The sequence below is a fragment of the Dermochelys coriacea genome, chromosome 11, assembly GCF_009764565.3.
Source record: "Dermochelys coriacea isolate rDerCor1 chromosome 11, rDerCor1.pri.v4, whole genome shotgun sequence".
In the NCBI taxonomy this organism is placed as follows: domain Eukaryota; kingdom Metazoa; phylum Chordata; order Testudines; family Dermochelyidae; genus Dermochelys; species Dermochelys coriacea.
This window is the reverse complement of record NC_050078.2, coordinates 17,539,320-17,558,685: the sequence shown is the minus strand read 5'-3', so window position 1 is coordinate 17,558,685 and position 19,366 is coordinate 17,539,320. Positions and strand designations below refer to the sequence as shown.

The window sequence follows — 19,366 nt, the reverse complement described above, 5'->3', positions numbered from 1 at the left end:
CATAGTTACTTTCACCCTTGGTATCATTTTCACAATTAAATTGCAAGCTCTTCAGGGTAGGGACAGTGTATATTTTATTGTCTGTGTTGAGGGTGGAATCTACAAAGCAACTTAGGTGCCTAGATAGAGGTTAGGACCTTAACTTCCATTGATTTCAGTGACTGATTTCAGTAGAAGTTAGGAGCCTACATTGATTTGTGGAGTCCACCGTGAGTGTCTTATGAATAATAACATTGTTTGTGTGCGTGTGTGTGTCTGTTTTTCCTTATTCCTTTTCTCCTTTTGCACAATATCACACATTCAGTATAATTTTCCTTTGGATTGTTGCTCTCAGTTTATTTTTGCCACCCTCTTTGTCTCTAATTGTAGAATGAGATCCATAATTTACTGAGTTAGTACTGTTCAACATTCAAACTCATGTTTTCTACAGGTCTCTTGTGAAACTCACCAACCTTAATCACTTAACAAAAACAACATTTAAATAAAATAAAATTTCTGAGTCAGCCACTTCCACTCTCAGTAAAATGTATGTGTGCATCATTTTATTTATCTATTTAGGTGCTAATTCTCAAAACCCTTCTGCATATGCATATGTAACCCACATTCCTCCTGGGTGTGGTGTTCTGTCCCCTCTAATGGCACTGAGACCACTTAGAAAGTGAAATTAATGAGTCTGCTCTACAACCTTAGCTAACAGTCATATGGCTTTTAGCTCATGCAGTAAGAGGCTCATGCACTAAGCTCCAGAGGTCCCAGGTTTGATCCCGCTCGCTGACAACCAGGGTCTGTTGGTGTCACACACATATTTAACACATGTGAACAATCCCAGTAATCTCAATGGGGTTGCCTTTGTGTGTAAAGTTATACATGTGGAGAAGTCTTTGGGGGCCTTAGATTTTAAATTTCTTGAGGTGATAATCCTTGTCCTCTGTTTCTTCTTTACATCATAGAGTACACTGTTTACTGTCAACAAGCAATTAGTGCCAATTGTGGTCTTGCCTACATGACTGCACAGGGGCCTGATGGTGAGAAAAGTTCCCTCCTCCCCATACTCCTCCATGGCTTGTCCACATTTCTGCTACATGTATTTGGAGAAGCAGGGCCACATGCCTGGTATTTTCTTACATCTGCCTTCCTCCACCATGCCGTTGGGCAGATGAAGTTGATAGGGTTATGGAATGGGTGGAGCCTTGGCTCTGTATCTAAATGTGTCAACCAGCACAGCTGACCTAGTATGAAGGGAGTAGCAATCTGCGAATGGTAAAGATTGGTATCCAGTTACTACTTCCTGGGAACAGAGTGGAAGAGCAGGAGAGGAACTGAAGCACAGTTCCTTCCCTACATTGCTCCTAGGGCAGCTCAACTACATGCTATCCTTTTCTCTAGGCTAGAAGTAATAGGCAATCTAGCCCTAAATAATGATGATGCCATTCAGCGGGGCTTGAAATTAAGCAAAAATGAGTCTGCCTATCAAAAGCTATAACCCCAAAACACATGTATCAAGTTAAGTTAATTGAATGCAAAATTTCTGGATTATGAACAAAATTTTAAAAAGCTCCTATGTCACTTCGGAGCCTAAGCCTCATTTATTTTCAAAAGACACTTTTGAAAACTTCTTGTTACTTTGGTTATCTCTAATTATACATTAGTTTATATCCTGCACTGAAATCAATATCCAAGTAGTAGTCACATAATAGGTTCTGAGCCTACTAAATGATAGTTCATGAATAAGTGCTAGATGAAGAAGGGTGCCATATATTAAGTATAAGTCTCTATGTTGGTTGTCCCTAGGTAAACTGTCTTTGTATGTCAGTGGCAGAGCACTTCTATTGGAAGCCAAGTTTTTGTTGCAACAACTTTTAAAGAAAATGCAAAAGTTGTTTTGTTAATGATAATCCAGGTCTCTAACCTGCAAAAGACAGACTCTTACACCTGCACAGAGTCCCATTAAATTCACTGGGAATTCAGGTAGGATATAAAGGTTCACCCATGCACACCCTTTTGTGGGACTGAGGCCATAATATGTTCAGCAGAATCTTCATGAGTACTGTGATCACAAACAAGGTACACATTCTCTTTTTTGCACGTGCAAAGGAGATTCCTATGTTGTTTGCAATGCTGTTGTAGCCGTGTTGGTTCCAGGATATTAGAGAGACAAGGTAGGTGAGCTAATATATTTTATTGAACCATGTTCTTTTGGTGAAAGATACAAGCTTTTGAGCTACATAAAGCTCTTCTTCAGGTCTTCCTTGAAAGAGGTAGCTTTTGAGAAGACCTGAAGAAGAGCTCTGTGTAGGTCGCAAGCTTGTCTCTTTCACCAACAGAAGTTGGTCCAATAAAAGATATTACTTCACCCACATTCTCTATCAAAGGAGATTCCTAGACATTTATTCTTACGTAGTTAATTTCATCAACTCTTGTGTGTAATGAAAAAAATTCTTAATTTTTTTAGGAAAAACTGTCAGAAGAGGACAGAAAATGCAAAGAAACTATGGAACACATTCATATGGCAGTAGATGAAGATTCAAGAAGTGAAAGTAGCAGTACTGAAGAGGAAAAAGAAAAGACAAAATTGCTATTAGAACGATTGAAAGCTCTGGAGGTAAGAAATAAAATAACTTTACACATAAAAGTATACCACTTCTTGTAGTGGTACTGAATCAGTGTGGTATAAATCCTGTCTTTCTCAGTTCACTAAGACTCATGTAACAGTATTTTTATCATGATTAATTTATCAAGGATGAGCAAAAAGTTCCATCTTGGAACAACTCTCTTTAATGTCAAGGATCATTTATCCTTAAAAAGTACTTCATAAATAATTTTAATTCAGTTCAAGCTATTGGCTCAATCACACCCATTGACACTATCCGGTAAGAAAACTTGTGTCATTCTGACTTTGTTTCAAGTGTTAATTTTTTAAATCGTGTGTAGCATACATGATTTATTAATAACTGTCATAAAAATGGCATTACTTCACTCTGGTGTTTACTGCTGAAGTTTCAATATTTGGTGTACTTATTGTGGAAAATCTCACAGTCCTTAACAGACCCCAAGGGAGAATGCACCTGAGTAACTGCACTGAGTTCAACGTGTATGTACTTAAGCATGCCGTAATAACCTCAAGGATCAGAACCAAAGTCTGGACGAACATAGAATCAAATTCTGAAGTTCTTATTCGGTGCTCAGTTCATTGTAGTCTGTTTCTTATACAGTGGTTCAGCAGTACAGTATAAAAATGCTTTCTAGTGATCTCAGCAGGAGTTTTGCCTGAGTAAAGATTGAGAAAAACAAGGAATAAAGATTCAGTCACTAGGGCTATAGATTTCTGGTTTAAGCAAACAGGAATATCTCCTTCCGCTTCATAATCCACACTCCTTCTGCTTCATAATCACTTGATTTGTACTCCAATTCAATTAAAAATCAAGTTCAATATTAGTATCCTGGAAGATTTTGTAAAACAAAAATAAAACAAAAAGTGGTAGGTGTGTTAAGATCTAAATACAAAGCACAGGCCTCACCTAAAATTATACAAGATCTTTATAATTGTCTATAAATATATTTTCCTTTGAGACCCACACAAATATCACTAAAATAAACATATTAAATGTTAATTCTCACTAATCCTACATAGAACAATTGCTTCATAATGTGTAAGCATTTTACCTAGGTCTGTAGAACTTGAAATAAACAAAAGCTCTTATTCAGTCTTAATTTTATCATTGATGTTGAGTGAGTTGAGGTTCCTTGTAAATTTTTTTCCAAATATGCATAATTTGAGCTCCCTTGGCCTTGTTTTCAGTCAATCTACATGACTGTTTCAGTCCTTTATGTCCTTTCAGCTGATAAGAGGTCATTCAATAAAGTCATAACCTTTTATCAATTATGGCAAACTGCTTAGAAGGAAGAAAACATAACATTATGGACAGACAGGCTCTGTCTCTGGGAGGTCAGTCAATAGGTTTCCTCACTGATGTCAGCTTTGTGCAGTAGCTTGTAAAAAACCATGTATTAGCAAATGCCAATACTTCAAGAATTAATCTACATAAATAGTCTAATGAGCAGTCAAAGAAGAAAAATGAACTGCAGGGCCAACATTAATTGTGTGCAAAGATAATTAAAACAAAGTGTTGTTAATTGTGTGTTGGTTTAATGGTATATATCCTTGCCCTTGTTTTTTCTTGGAGGGTATAAATTTTTATGTCAAAGGGTGAAAGCTCTTTGGTTTATTAATCAAGAGACATACATTTTCTCGGTTACTTGCAATTAGCAGTTCTCATCCTTTTGTATTCTGAGAGTAATTAAACTTAATCTTTCATTAATGTATTTAAAAAAACAGAAAATGGGTATTTGACATTACATCCACAGTAAAGCAATTAGCAGGTTCCTTCATCTTGAGTATTCAAATTATTACAATTATCAGACATGATTCATAAAATTAACAAGTCTAATAAAGCACATAGGAAAGTTTGTCCATCCATCTGTGCAGTGTTACGCATTACGATTATGCCTTTAAGCAAAACTCATGAATATTACCTGTCTCGGGACTACATTGTGCTATCATTAGCATTTGCATGGAGGTAACTAACAGCAGGATTTGGCCCACTGTATGGTGACCAATGCCGAGCTCTTTGGAAATTTTTTTCCCCTGTGAAAAGATTTGGAAAAACTGGAACTGGAAAATTTTCAGCCAACCAAAACCCAAATGTTTTTGGCTAAAAAGTTTGCAATTTTGGCCAAAGTGTTTAAGATGAAAATTCAAAATTTTCTGCAGAAAGCAGACTCTTAATGAAAAATGTTATTTCATTGGAAACTCAATTTTTCACTGAGACAGTTTTGTTGGAAATGTTTTGACCAGCCTTTGATCAATGGAAGACCATTTGGAGGAGCTGATTCCTTTTTAAAAATTATTTGTTGGCCCAGTGCATGTTTTTACCAGTAGTATTTTTTGGGGGGGGAAATTTGTTACAAGAAAATATTTTCATTATATATTTATCTCTACAAGCAGTGGATTGCTGGTATTAGCATACATTAATATCAGAAGAAGGCACCAAGAAATAATGTAATATATAGTTAGATGTGACATAGCATATCATGCAATGAACCCCAGCACAATGTGACACATCACATTCAGTCAGTGATTTAAAAACCATGGTAAACCCCTAAGTGTAAACACTGCCATGAGTAGTAAGCATACTATTTATATGCTAGAGAGTATTTCCATTCACAAACTATCCAAAACTCTCTTAATTTTTTTCTCAGTTATTTCTCTTTCCAAGTCTTAATACTTACTTTTGATTAAATGAATTGCATGTATAACATTTCTGTTAGTAAAGTATATTGTTTGGGTTGTGTGGAAGTAATATCATTTCCTTCTTCCTTTGTCAGCAGGATACATTGTTCTAAACAAACTGCTTGTTACTTATAGTAGAAAATTAGGACTAAGGACTCAATTCAGGAAAGCACTTGCTTAAGTGGTTAAGTTCCACTGGCTCTGCTCAAGGACTTTCCTGAATAGGGATGCATTCCCAAATATAAGGAACATAAAGGCCCTCAACACTCATTTCAAATAGAACTGGTACTTTAAAATAGCATTATAGATTAATACAATAGATAGAAATACTAAGTATATGTATCAGAGGCGTCGCCGTGTTAGTCTGGATCTGTAAAAGCGGCAAAAAGTTCTCTGGCACCTTATAGACTAACAGACGTATTGGAGCATAAGCTTTCGTGGGTAAATACTCACTTCGTCGGATGCATGTAGTGGAAATTTCCAGAGGCAAGTGTAAATATGCAAACAAGAATCAGGCTAGGGATAACGAGGCTAGTTCAATCAGGGAGGATGAGGCCCTCTTCTAGCAGTTGAGGTGTGAACACCAAGGGAGGAGAACTGCTTTTGTAGTTGGCTAGCTATTCACTGTCTGTTTAATCCTGAGCTGAGGGTGTCAAATTTGCAAATGAATTGAAGCTCAGCAGTTTCTCTTTGAAGTCTGGTCCTGAAGTTTTTTTGCTGCAGGATGGCTACCTAAATCTGCTATTGTGTGTCCAGGGAAGTTGAAGTGTTCTCCTACAGGTTTTTGTATATTGCCATTTCTAATATCTGATTTGTGTCCATTTATCCTTTTACTTAGGGATATGTATATGTATACATATGTATATGTATACCAGGCAGTAAAATAAGAGTAGCTAATTTTGGACACAGTTTGAGATGGGAATTTGCAAGATGCACCTAGTCTCATCAAACTAATAAAAGCTGAAATAAAGCATCTGATTATAAATAATTTTGTATCACAGACTTGTAATGTCTTTTCAAGCCTTGTGTGTGTTCCCAACTCTATTACTTCCTTTGGAAGCCACCCTAGTCATAACACCACCTCTTAAAAATCCTATTCAAAATTGTTGGCCCCAAGTCGAAATTTGATTTAAAAAGTTGGCAGAAATATAGCATATGTATGTGATTTAAAAATATTTTCAATATATAAATATTTTCACAAATATTGCTATTTATGTCTGTGTAAATATGTATGTACGCATGTATGTATGTACTGCCGGGAGCTGGGCTTACCGGTGGCATCATCTAGTAGTTAGGTCATTGGGCCCTCAATTTCCCGCTCCCTGTCTCTGGTGCTTCCTGTCGGCAACTCCTCCAGAACTGGGCTGACTTGCCTTTTGGTGTGTATCAACTCAGTCCTCTAGCTGGGTCACCAATTTAGCTCGTCCCCCCTTTCGTGGCAGCAGCATTCAAAAAACTGTAGAGGGTTCCATGTCCTTCTGACAGGAGAGGATCCTCAGTTTATCTCCTAGCCCCTGCAGATGGATGGTCCTTCCCATGAGGCTTTCAGCATCTCCATCTTCTTCTTACCGGGGGTGTGTGTGGTGGTGTTGGAAGTGACGGTGTGACAAGGGCATTTGATAAAGGAGCCTGGACCCTTCCACTCCACTGAGCTCTTACTCTGGGCCCTATGAGAGGAAAACAAAAAGTCAGGCACCAGGGTGTGCCTCAAGACTGCCTCCTTCAACCACTTCCTCCTATCCACCCCCTTCTACAGTCTCAAAGTCCAACTTAATAGAGCAAAGGGGAGAAAAAGGGGTAACTGAACCTTCAGCCTGGCTGGAGTCAGCTGGTAGTCTTTTCCTCCCCAGTAGAGGCTTTTGTGCCAGCTTTGGACTGGATCACTCAGGGTAGATCTGCCCTGTTCCCCCATCAGAGTTGTCGGCTCCCTTTAAAGTCCTTCCTCCAGCTGGAGCATGCTCTGCAGGTTTTGGGAAAAGAGGGGGTGCAGAGTGACTGGGGCTCAGAACTGCTCTTTACCCCTTTCCATTCTAGTGTGGGATTTATACTCATCACGCTTCCCCCACACACACACATGTTCTTTCTACGAATATTTGACACTGACTCATGAATTCAGCACATATTTTAAGAGAAGAGATCATTTGCGTCAAGAAAGTTTTCACATATTTAGCCAAATATACAATTTCAACACTGAGGAGATTCCCAGGGTACACAGAGTCCTTCCTTTCTCTTCCCAGCCCTTCCTCATCATCCTATTGCTGGAGTGAGCTCTCCCTGCACTAAAGACAGTAATATATTTATCATTAATCTAGGGAATAATTTGAACTAGTAGGAAAAAAAGGTTTTGCTATATACTAACGTCTTTGAGGAACACCATACTAAAGCAGAGGAGTTACCCACTATCAACACCCTAGCCTCAAAGAAGCGTACAAATGGGTTATTCAGCTTATATTTTTATGCTACCCATATAGGAAAAAATAATCTTACGTTCTAATTCCATAACAGGAAGAGAATTCTTTGGATGCTAATAGTATTTGGAATACTGAACATCACCACATTAACTGGGAGGCAAGTAATAGATTTTTGCACGAATAGTCTGGTGCAAAAATGGCAAATATGATGAAGCTAGTACAAACTGATGCTGAACTGAATGTTGCACAGTATCCATTCTAGAGTAAATACAGTTATACATTTTATTCTCAAGTAATACGTTGTTAAAAGGGAGAAAATGACTTTAACAGTGCAGTTGTTTTTAGCACTATTTTTCTCATTAACTGTTGAGTACTTTGCCAAATAAACCACCACACTGCATCTTAGTATAGATGGTTTCTCAATGAACAACGAAGAGCAATTTAATAAAGTGTTTTTACTGTCGGCCTACCGAAAAGTTTTTTTTTCCTCAGGTGAGGTGTTCTGTGCCCTTTGACAAAGTTTAGTATTCCCTCATTTGCCCTTTTAATGATGATCTTTTTACATCCTTTTTCAGTCATAGCAATTCTTTTTCCAGCCTACTTACTGATAAATACTCTTAGGCATGGCAGAATTCAATTTTTATTATTTTCTAATTGTGATGGTTAATATGAATTTTAAGCATGTTTTTATTTTTAATTATTTAATTTTCTCAGGTTCCTGAAGGGGGCAGGTGGCAGGCAATAATTATTTAATGGCAGTAGATATTGAGATTAAAAAAGTTAAAGTTTTATTTATTTGTACAAGCCTAATTCAAAAGTGTAAATTACAGAATTTTACCCATGAAGTCTTCAGTTCTCACAGATAGGAGGTTGAAGCTCAAACAAAAAAAGATCTCAGGCCTTTTTGTGTGTGGGAGGCTGCGATCAGGCACATGACAAGGACAGGGGGAAGCCACCTCACTGCTGAACAGCTCCAGCCCATGGTAACCCTCCCATTCTTGGCCAGTGAATGAGTCAGCAGGGCCATGACCGCAGGGAAACAGGGGTATCCTGCATGGCTGAGGTCCTGTGATACCAGATCCTTGAAGGCGCTAAGTGTTGAGGAGGCTGCGCTCACTGACTGCTTTCGGTGGACATTTTTTTCCCTTGCTTTGTGTGTCAGGTGAAATTGACATTTACTGACAAGTCATGATTTAACTTGAATCCTTCCAAGCCTATAAATACCACACATTTGTAATCAAATGAAACAGATGACAAATAACAAATGGTTCAAAATCCATTATACCCCACTCTATGTCATAGGAATTGATATCAAATTGTGATCTCTTGGATATCAAAACTCCCTTGTGGCATCAGCATTCTTAGTTATCTGCTCATGAAATCCACTTAATTTACTCCAGCAGTTATGATAAAACACCTTATAACTCTTACGAAGCAAAAGTAATTCCACTGGTAAACTCATTGTGTATGTGGACTTCTGAAAAAGATAAAAGATTAATGATGTAAGGAGAATAGTGCAACTCTTTGGTTGGTTTTCATTTTCTAGTCTGCTTTCAGAACAAGAGTGATTGGAGATAGATATTTTTAAAGTCAGTCAGGAAAACCTACACAACATAGTATGTTTTGAAAATGTATCAACCCCCAATATAGCTACATATTACACACACTATGTGAAAAAGTCTGAAAAGTCAAACACTCAGAAGTTAGGAAATGCCAGAATTAAGGTTGCCTTTGCAACTTTAATTTGACTCCCTTGTGTGTATGCATTAAGATACAGTCTTTAATTACATGATCACATACTGTTTATTTCAACAGAACCCCTGACTACTTCTCCACTGCCTCACTGATTCTAAATCTGAACTTCTTTATGTAGGCAATCCCATATGTAGGCACCCTGTTAGCCTCCCTAACTCCCAGTTCCAGTCTCCTTGCCCAGCCAGTCCCAGTCTCCCCCCTACTCTAACTCTAACTCCGAGGCCCAGTTTCCCTCTCCCTACCACCAGTCTTCAGTCCCACACCCTCTCTGGCTCCTTGCCCCAATCTATTTGCCCCACTCTCCTCGCATCCAGCTATTGTCCTCTCCCCATTCAAATAAAGCAGCTTCCTTCTCCATGTTTCCTGGGCCTAGTGAAGGGTAACTGAAAGCACAGGGGAGAGAGGCTTCCTGCTGTCAGTTCTGGTGCCTGGCCCTGGCTTGCAGCATCCCTAAATTGCAATTGCCGGGAAAGTCCTGCATAGCCCCAAGCATGGACCCTGCCCAGTGTGGATGGAATTTGGGGGAATTTAGCTGCAAAGTAATATCAAGTCTCTACTGAGCGTGTGTAAACTGCAATTTTAAAAGGGCTTCTAACTTTACCAGATTTGGGTGAAATTTTACAGGGATGACAAAAAGCACACTTCAGACCAGAAAGTTAAAGTTTGGCAAAGTGAAGAGCAACTGAAAACTAGGTCTTATCATTGAAGTCTCAGGCAACCTTAATAATAGACAGTGCTAACAACCCCAAGTAAAATGCTAAAGATCAGCAAAGGATTCTCCTATTGTATTACTACTGAATCACTTGGATTACTTGTGAATTTCACTTTTGTGTTCAGTTTAAGTCCTTTGAGGCTTTATTTAGCAAGTTTATCCTCCCTGGCCATGCAGGAATACCAAAAAAGATCTTAGTCTTGTGAGAGCTTGGCCTGTCCATCAAGCAAAAAGTTTCTGTTCCAACTATGCAGCAAGGAAAGGCTTCCTACAGTAGCAATTCCTGTGCTCTGGGGAACCCTAGAACTGCTTGCTTCTCACAACCTCCCCTGACCAAAGAGAAAGTCCCCCCAAAAGAGGCAGGGGACAGTCTAGTTCATAGCTCTGTCCACTCTATACCAGCCTGTGGGTGGAGTGGGGAGGGGTGGGGTGGGTGATATGTGCATAAAGCAGTTTTCACTCTTCCTATGCATACAGGGATCACCTGGGAGGGAGTGTTCCTATCTGTCCAAAGTACAATCTCTTTGGTGGTCCTCCAGGAATGGTGCAGCACTTCACTACGCTACACAGGGCTCGGTCCCCAATCTAGCCCTAAAAGCAATAGTCATTTTGATTTAAAAAAAATTAAATTAACAAATCAGTGATAAATACTGTGTCAGCTTTTGAAGGCTTATTAAAATCTGTCTGATACACAGACATTTACACATTGTGGAGAATTCAGTATGAAATAATTAGGTCTGATGGTATTAAGTGTTCTGTCTTTTTTTTTTTTTTTTTTTAAAGAAGGCCCTCTTGCGTCAATCACCTAAATTCTGCAGTTTGCATCAGTTCCACGAGCTGAGGAAATTGGTGACTGTAGGCTGCTGTCAGCCTTGCTTTCTTGCACCAAAACAGCAAGCCACTGAGGTAGCATAAAACTGTGATCTTGAAGTTTTCCAATGAAAGGCCTAATTCATGTGTGAAAAATCTCATTGCTTGTGGGTGAGTGAAACTCAATGAAAGTTTCAGTAAACTGAACTATAGTAGACCTAGTTTCTACTTGAGAAGAGTCACAAAAAGCCTTTCCCTTGATTCTAATTATAGTGTTTTTCACTCTCACTCTTTGCAATTTATCATGGGAAAATGTATTTTGTTTTAATAAATTGAGCTTATGGGAGAAGGTTCACTTAGGATCATAAGCTAAATGTTCCAGTGTATTAAAAGGGTAATTTCCCCCATATCATCACCATTAAACAAATGAGGAAGTATGTCAAATACTTTCTATATTATGCTTTTATTACTCTATGGAGGGAGACTATTTGATGACCAAATAGCTGAGAGAGACAGTGTTTATAAAGACACTTATTTCCTTTGGGTGAACTGAAATTTCAAAGAGAAAGCAACTTCATTTTAATCTTTAATGTTGCACTTTATAGATTCTGGGCTTTCTTTTTTTTAAACAGGTATTTCCATATGGATTATGATGTATATTGAATAAATTTTTTGTTTGTTGTTTAGTTTGTTAGAATATAGACTATTTTTTCACCAAAGAAAGTGTCAAGCATCAAGGAGTCTAAAATCCCTTTGGTAACAAGGAGAAGAAACTTGTTACTTACTAGAAGTGAACTGCTTCACCTGCAGTGGTTGCCTACAAAAAAGTTTAATTCCATTACTTAAAATTGCAACATAAACACTAAATTGCCTAAAAATAATCTACCGCAAATAGTCCTCCTTCAGTCACCACATTTAATTTGATTCATCCATAAACAGCCTCTCTCCCCAATTCCCTGGCCATTTACATGTGTGTGTAGTACATGAGTTCAACGATGACATTTTCATGCTATCCCTCTTTTTGTGGATTCTGGAGTGACTCTGAAGTCCAAAGCATAACACACACGCTCATGAGCAGATCGGGCAGAGAAAGTCATTGGTGAGCATCTTGTAGCTATAGCAGTAGTATGACGCTTTTCCCTTGCAGCTAACAATTGATTATTGCTGTCCTCTTCAAAGGCTTGGAAAGCTCTGAGTGTTGTGTGTTGCCATGCTGATCTATTTAATGCAGCTTTCTCAAGATCATCTGGTTTTATTGCACCAAAGTGTGTGCTGTCCTTGATGCTGTCCTTGTAGCACTTTCTGGGGTGGCCTTGGTTCCAGTGTCCTTGTGCCAATTCTCCATAGAAAATTTTTCTGAGGAGTCGATGTTCAGGCATCTCAACGATGTGTTCAGTCCAGCGTAGTTGGGCTTTTCTCAGCATGGCCTCAATGCTTATGGCATTTGACTTTTGGAGAACCTCCAGGTTGGTAATTTTGTCCTGCCAGCGGATCCCCATAATGGTATGCAGATACCACATATGGAAGGCCTCTAGCTGTTTGATATGCCATTTGTATGGTGTCCAGGTCTCACAGCCATAGAGGAAAGATGTGAGCACAAGAGCATTAGAAAGTTTTATTTTTGTTGAGAGGGTTATTGTTATGGAATTTCAGGACTTTGTTATGTAACTTTCCTAATGACTGAGAAGCTTTCTGTATCCTGTTTGTGATCTCTTTGTAAAGAGATTCATCATGGGAGATATTGCTGCTGAGATAGGTAAAACTGTCAACTTGCTTTAGTTGGTTTCAACTAATAGAGATGCATGGGGATATGGCACGGAGCAGTGAAGATGATTGGTGCAACACCACAGTTTTCTCCAGGTTGATTGAGACGCCAAACAATTTTGATTCTTCAACAAAGCAATCTATGATGCACTGGAGATCTCCCTCTATGTGTGCTAGGAGGGCACAATCATCCGCAAAGAGTGCTTCTCTTATTAGTAGTTCTGTTACTTTTGTTTTCGCTTTAAGCCTTATAAGATTGAAGACTGAGCTGTCGTGTCTGTGTCTGATGTATATGCCTCTGTTGAGCCCATCTGTAGCATGGTTGAGAACTTGGGTGAAGAAGAGGTTGAACAGTACAGGGACAAGGACACAGCCTTGTTTGACTCCATTTGAAATGGGAAAGGAGTCAATGAGATCTCCATTAAAAAGTGTCTGACTTGCATCCCCTCATGAAATAAACAAATTATCTTTACCAGTTTTGGTGGGCAACCAAGTTTGCTGAGGATCATCCATAATCCTTCTCTATTGACTGTATCAAATGCTTTTGTCAGATCGATGAAAACACTGAACAGATTCATGTTTTGTTCAATGCATTTTTCTCACTCACATGACCAGATTTATTATCTAATTAGTCACCGTAGGTCAAGCTAGTTAATCCAAATTATCTGACCCCTTTACTGTCAAACCTTCTTCTCCCAGGGAGATTTTACCATTCAATTCTGAACCATGTGGAAGAACCAAAACCCTTACAGTCATGGGGGGATGGGGGGGCTGAATGAGTCCAAATTCCATAATGTGGACCAATGCCTGATAATTAACCAACATTTTCACATACCATGGATTTCACAAACTCTCCAGTTTGTTGCACTTAGATTGAAGACAGCATGCTCTCTCCAAACTACAATGTTTACTTGTAATAATGATGATAAACTTTTATTTCTCAGGATTTAAGCAAGTTTTCAAATAAAAAATCTACTGTAATTGATACCATTATGGCTAATCCATTTCAAAATCTATTCCCCCACCCTCACACACACCTAATTAATTAATGGCTAAAACTGCTAGATTACATAACCATTACAAGAACTACATGTCAGATATTTTAGTTACTGAAATCTAAGTATTAAAAGTATTATTATTTTCTTACTAAAAGTATGAAAATGTAAATAGAATGTGAATAGAGGTTATATATTCACTTGAAAGAACCTGGACTACTGAAAATATCTGTTGGACTGTGATGGGGTATACCAAGGTTTACTGCCCCTTACTGGATGTCCCACCGCCTTGATGCACCTTGTCCAAGGAAGATTTCCTTTTGGAGAAAAAAGAAGTGAGTTTAGATCTCCAAGAGCTGCATAGAGAGGTCACTCAGGATCAGCTGCAGGCAGTACCAATGAGAATAGTTCTTTGGTGGCTAGAAAGGTTGGGAGCAGACAAAAAGCCAATCAGAGCCCAACAGGTGATGTAAAAAGGGTTGGATGCTTCCTCCCAGGGGCAGTTCTAGGTAAAGTTAGGAGGGGACGGATCTACACCTCTCTTAACCCCAAAGCCCAGTCTGGTCATTGGCTAACTCTGCATGTTTCTGATTGAGTCAATGAAAGATTGTTTTATGTTGTGGAATATAAAACTGAGGTGTCCAACTTGAGCTGGACATCAGTTGACTGCTGTAAAATTATAGGGTTCTTCCTTGTGAGTCCATTGGCTCTGGTGAACCTGTGACATGAACATATTGGCTACATTCAAAGTTAATAAAGTATATTTCAATATATAAGGCTAGAAAATGACATGGAGAAGGTCCAAGATCTTTTCTATCCAGCATCTTCCCTTTTTGCAGTCCTGCAGAGAAGCAAGGAACTACTTGGGTTTCCACTCCCCTATCACTGCTGAAACCATTGTGCTCGTCTTTGGACTGGCTGGTGGTGCACAGTACACCGCACAACCTTTCCCCCCCAAATGGAACAATGTCTTAATATATATATATATGCATAAATAGCCATCACCTGGTGGAAGGTGATGTGGGAACATACATCTGTCTATGTATTTTTTTTGCTTCAGATTTTTAAATTAAACCCCTTTCCTGTTACAAGAGCTTTTTGAAAAGTTTTAAATATTAAAAAGTGGAGGGAATAAGAAATGAATGATGGAAATGCCCCATATGGCATTGAAAATGTACTTAACAATACAAAGCTGTCATAAAACCACATTTAAGGGTAATATATTTTCCAAGTGCTGTTAAAATGAAACTGCACACCACCAAATATGCACACCATTGAAAACACTTCCTTTCTCCTGGCAGACTCCTTATAATGAGTTTGGACTAAACATGCATCTATGTCCTAAATATTTACACCTTAAAATTGTTTTAGAAAGAACTGACATTTTAATCAGATTAAAGTTAGTTTGCTCCCCTGAAGAGCATAAGAAATTTAATGAAAACCAGGTCCATACTTAGTGGCATTTTCATGATCTCCAGATTTCTTGATGTCTGGAAAAAGTAACGCTGTATACAGTATCTCAATTTATTTTTCTTACAGTTTTAAATTGAGTGAAATTATTTTCAGCTGGGATGTTGGGAGTTTGGGGGATATAATAGGTTAATAATAGTAATAGGTCTAGGTCACTGCTGAATGCAGTCTGTGCTGAACAGCTGAATGTTATCGATTGACTGTTGAACAGTCAGTTAAGTGTATCATTCTGGCTTCTGGTAAAGAAACTTTCATATCCACAAATGGCTTTATCAAGCACAATTAGTACTAAATAGCTCCTTTATTGCTACACTCAGAAAAGAAGTCAAGGATTGAATTGGCATGTAACACATACTACTGCCTTAGGTATGCTCTTGAGGGCTGGTAGAAAATTTTTGCTGAAACTGTTTTTGATGAAAAATTGGAGGGGTTTTGACTAAATGAAAATTTTGATAGATAAATTGAATGCCAAATTTTAAAATTCCAAAATATTTAAATTCCAAAATGCTGCCATAGTTTCTCAGGGTAGTTGTAGTTCATGTGACTCAAGCTCCCACTCTCCACTATAGGTCGGGCTCTCCAGGTTGACTTCACATCCCATTATGCACTGCGGCCTGTGACTGCACTCCCTTCCTTCACCAAGATGGGAGATCATTTTGGCATAAGCCAGAATTCTCCTTGTTCAACCTACTCATGCAATTAATATAGTTTTTAATAGAAGTTTTCGTTCGCTTTCTGGTTTGGTTTCAGATTCTTGCATGCTCTTACAACAAACATAACACTGTCCAGGTCAGGTTAAGGGCTCACTGATAAGGCAGATAACCTATGCTGTTACCTATTTATGTCTACTCAAGGTAGATTGACATGGGGTTTGATTTTTCAATGCTGTCAATTCAGCTTCTTTTATGTGCACTAAATGTCCTCTTTAAAAATATTATTTTTATTTTTCTACTAATGTTTTAGCCTGTTATAATGTATACAAACAATGGAAACTGTATTTAAACTTGAGGATCTCCTAAACAATGTACTGAGTTACTGAATTTACAGAAAAACTTGGAGAACAGAGATTAACATTTTCTGTATTGTCTGCAACACAACTAAATATAGTAGTTTATAACTAAATATAAAGGCTTGCATTTTGCAGACCTTCCATAACAACTATTTTATATTCCACCCCATTCTGTAGTGAATCCTTGCTGGGTTGTAATTAATCTCATATTTTGAATCTCAAGTACTTTTGCTTAAGTGTTTAAAAGACTTTTATAATTCCATTGTTAATCACTTTAAGTATCATTGGATCACTCTGTGTAGAATACCTCACTGCATATCATCAGTAAGTAATGTAACTTAGCTTCTTAACAATGAAAAATGCAAAAAAATTGAAAATGCAGTATCCTATTCAAATGAAACAAAATTTTGTCAAACAAAGCTCTCTGTGCATTCACTTAGTTTACCACTCTCTTATTTGTAATTTTAAAATAGTAAGTTGTAATAATTTATTTTTATGTATATGTAATTTCTATTAGATAAATTCTGAGATTGATTCTGCAACCCATTGGTTAAGTGAGACTGCAAGGGACTTCTCATGGAGCAAAGGCTTTTTGTCTGAGAGAGGTTTTGCAGGATCAGGCCCTATATTTCTAATTTACATACTAATGCAATGTTTTTTGTGATCCAACAAAGCAAGTCTCCAATAATAAATAGTTCATAGACTTAAAATAATAAGTAGCTGGAATTCATGTCAAATTGATCTAAATAGGAAAATCCCATATGCCATCAGCATTCTTTGTTGGCTGCAGAGGAAATCCCATTAATTTACTTCAGCAGTTAGAGTTGCAAGGTATTTGATTCTCACATAGCAAAAATAATTTCTCTCAATTCATTTTCTTTTATGGGCTTTGGAAGATGATGAAACATGAATGGGGTTAGGAGAGTAACACAACTTTAAAAAATGATAATGATTTTCTTTTTGTTAAACTTGCAGAACACCACAAATTAAACACCCACATCCCAGAGCTGGTCCAGCTGGCCCAGATCCTAAGCTGACTTAGGTCAACTGAGGTTCTTGACCCCAGTATTGGGGGTAGGGGGGAGTACACACATATATATATATATACATACACACGCACATATTTGCATAATCAGAAGATCGTTTCAGTATCCTTGTTTTTTAAAGTTCTTTGTTGGTCCACAGCAATTAAAACCTAAATATTTATTCTAATTTTTAAAAGTCAGTTTAACATGTCAGTGTGGTACTTGCAGACTTTAAGATTAGTTATAATTTCAACAATTTGTGTAAAAATATAAATAGAATGAATAAATCAAGCATGTATTATGCAACAACACCTGCTTTCAATGGAACAGTAAAACCAAAAAAAGCCACATAAAATATATGTATATTTTATATTTTATGTCAGTGTATATTTGCCTGATTAAGATTTGCAATGGTATTAAACAGCATGTAGAAAGAAGAGTTTGATTTTACAGAAAAAGACAACTATTTTTGCAGACATTTCCCCCCATTTTTCCTAATGCCTGAGATTTGTTATATTTGTGTTTGTTCTTGTGCTTTGATATCTCATCTCATCCATCCTTGGCACGCTATCAAGTCTGGTTACCCTTAATGAATCTGCCCAGATGGTGTCTTGGAGATCCTCAGTCATTTTTGTCCTGAGATTTTGGAGCATCCTTTCTTCACCTCATTGCACAATGGCCAGGAAAGTGATTTTCTCCCAGGAAAGCAACCTTTCTGCATTTTAACAGTGAGCAGCTGTCTCCATCCCATAGAGACCAAAAGCAGCCATCTGATCTTTTTGACTTATGTGCACAGATTTCCTACATAGGTGGAAGGGTAAATAGTGTGCCTGACATTCTGACCCATTAAAATCTGAAATATGCAGGTTCATAATGCCATCTAGAGGGCATAGTCCCTTCCTTTTCTGCATGAGATAACACACCCTTTCCATTGTATATCGTAATGGTGCTTATACACTTTTGCAATTCAATATCTCCATATTCCTGTCCTTATTAATACACACTGCATGCAAGGCCTAAACTGGAAAACCATTTCAGAAAAGAAGATGGAAATGCCCATTTATTGAGAGTGACCACTCTCCCTATTTAATTAATATGTAAACTCCTTGTTATCCCCAGTCAAGCCCTCAGTCAGTGCTTCCAAAATAGTCTTTGCTGACTTTAACACTCATTTACTTCATCTGAAATTTTAATGTGAGACAAGATTCTTTTCCGGAAAGACTAATGATAAGAGCTTTTAGTTTTTTTACTCCACTTTGCTGCAATCTGCTGAAAAAGAAGGGGTCTTACAAGTTAGTTGTTTTGCTATGTAAAATTCTCTGATGAGGTTATTCCAACAGCAGGTTAGGGTCAGCTGAAAAACTGAGTCTGACAGTTGAGCATCATGTCCAAAAATTAAAGAGCACACAAAATATAATATCATCATGCTTCTTAATCAGGCAAATACATGAGTCCCCTGTCTTCTCAGTCAAGCCTGCCTCTCTCATTTCCAAGTGCTCAATGACAGTCATCCTCACAGTTTCTCTCAAAGCACCTCTGTACCTCTAGAATCCCCCACTTAATCTAACTCTACCCTCATATCCTTGAAATTGTTGTCTTCTTCATGCCTAGGTTAAACCTCTGAGGACTCTGCCTGACTTTATACTCTCTCAGTTTATTCAACAGTCTAATCTAATCTTTCATCCTGGCCTTATATTGAACTCATCCCTGAAATTCAACTCCCAAAACACCTCTTGTCACCCTAATACCTCCTTAAGCAGTAGAGTCTTGCTCATTTGTGGCACTTCTATTTGAAATGCACAGTTAGCATTTCTCTTAACAGTCTGTGGCAATCTGGAAATCAGTTGGAAGAGGTTTTCCCTGAAAAACTGACCTGGTTGGAGTGCAAAAAATGTCTCCCTGCCTTTTCTCTAGAGTAGCGGCTCTCAACCAGAGGTACGTGGACCCCTGAGAGGCTATGGGCAGATTTCAGGAGAGCTGCCAAAATAAACCAGAGAGCAGGGTTGGCGTTCAACTCTCTGGGGCCCAGGGCAGAAAGCTGAAGCCAGAGCCCTGCTGCCTGTGGATGAAGTTAAAGCCCGAGCCCTGCCACCCGGGGCTGAAGCCAAAGACCAAGCAACTTAGT

General features: G+C 38.2%; 1 protein-coding gene across 5 annotated transcripts in view; it reads left to right on the top strand.

Annotated features, from left to right (window-relative positions):
- Positions 1 to 19,366, top strand: part of NCKAP5 (NCK associated protein 5) — a 644,081-nt gene that overhangs the window by 466,829 nt on the left and 157,886 nt on the right. For all 5 annotated transcript variants that reach the window (XM_043505027.1, XM_043505028.1, XM_043505024.1 and 2 more), the window contains one exon: positions 2,453 to 2,602. In XM_043505027.1, the coding sequence (XP_043360962.1) occupies positions 2,453 to 2,602 (150 nt within the window). The remainder of the gene's footprint in view (positions 1 to 2,452; positions 2,603 to 19,366) is intronic.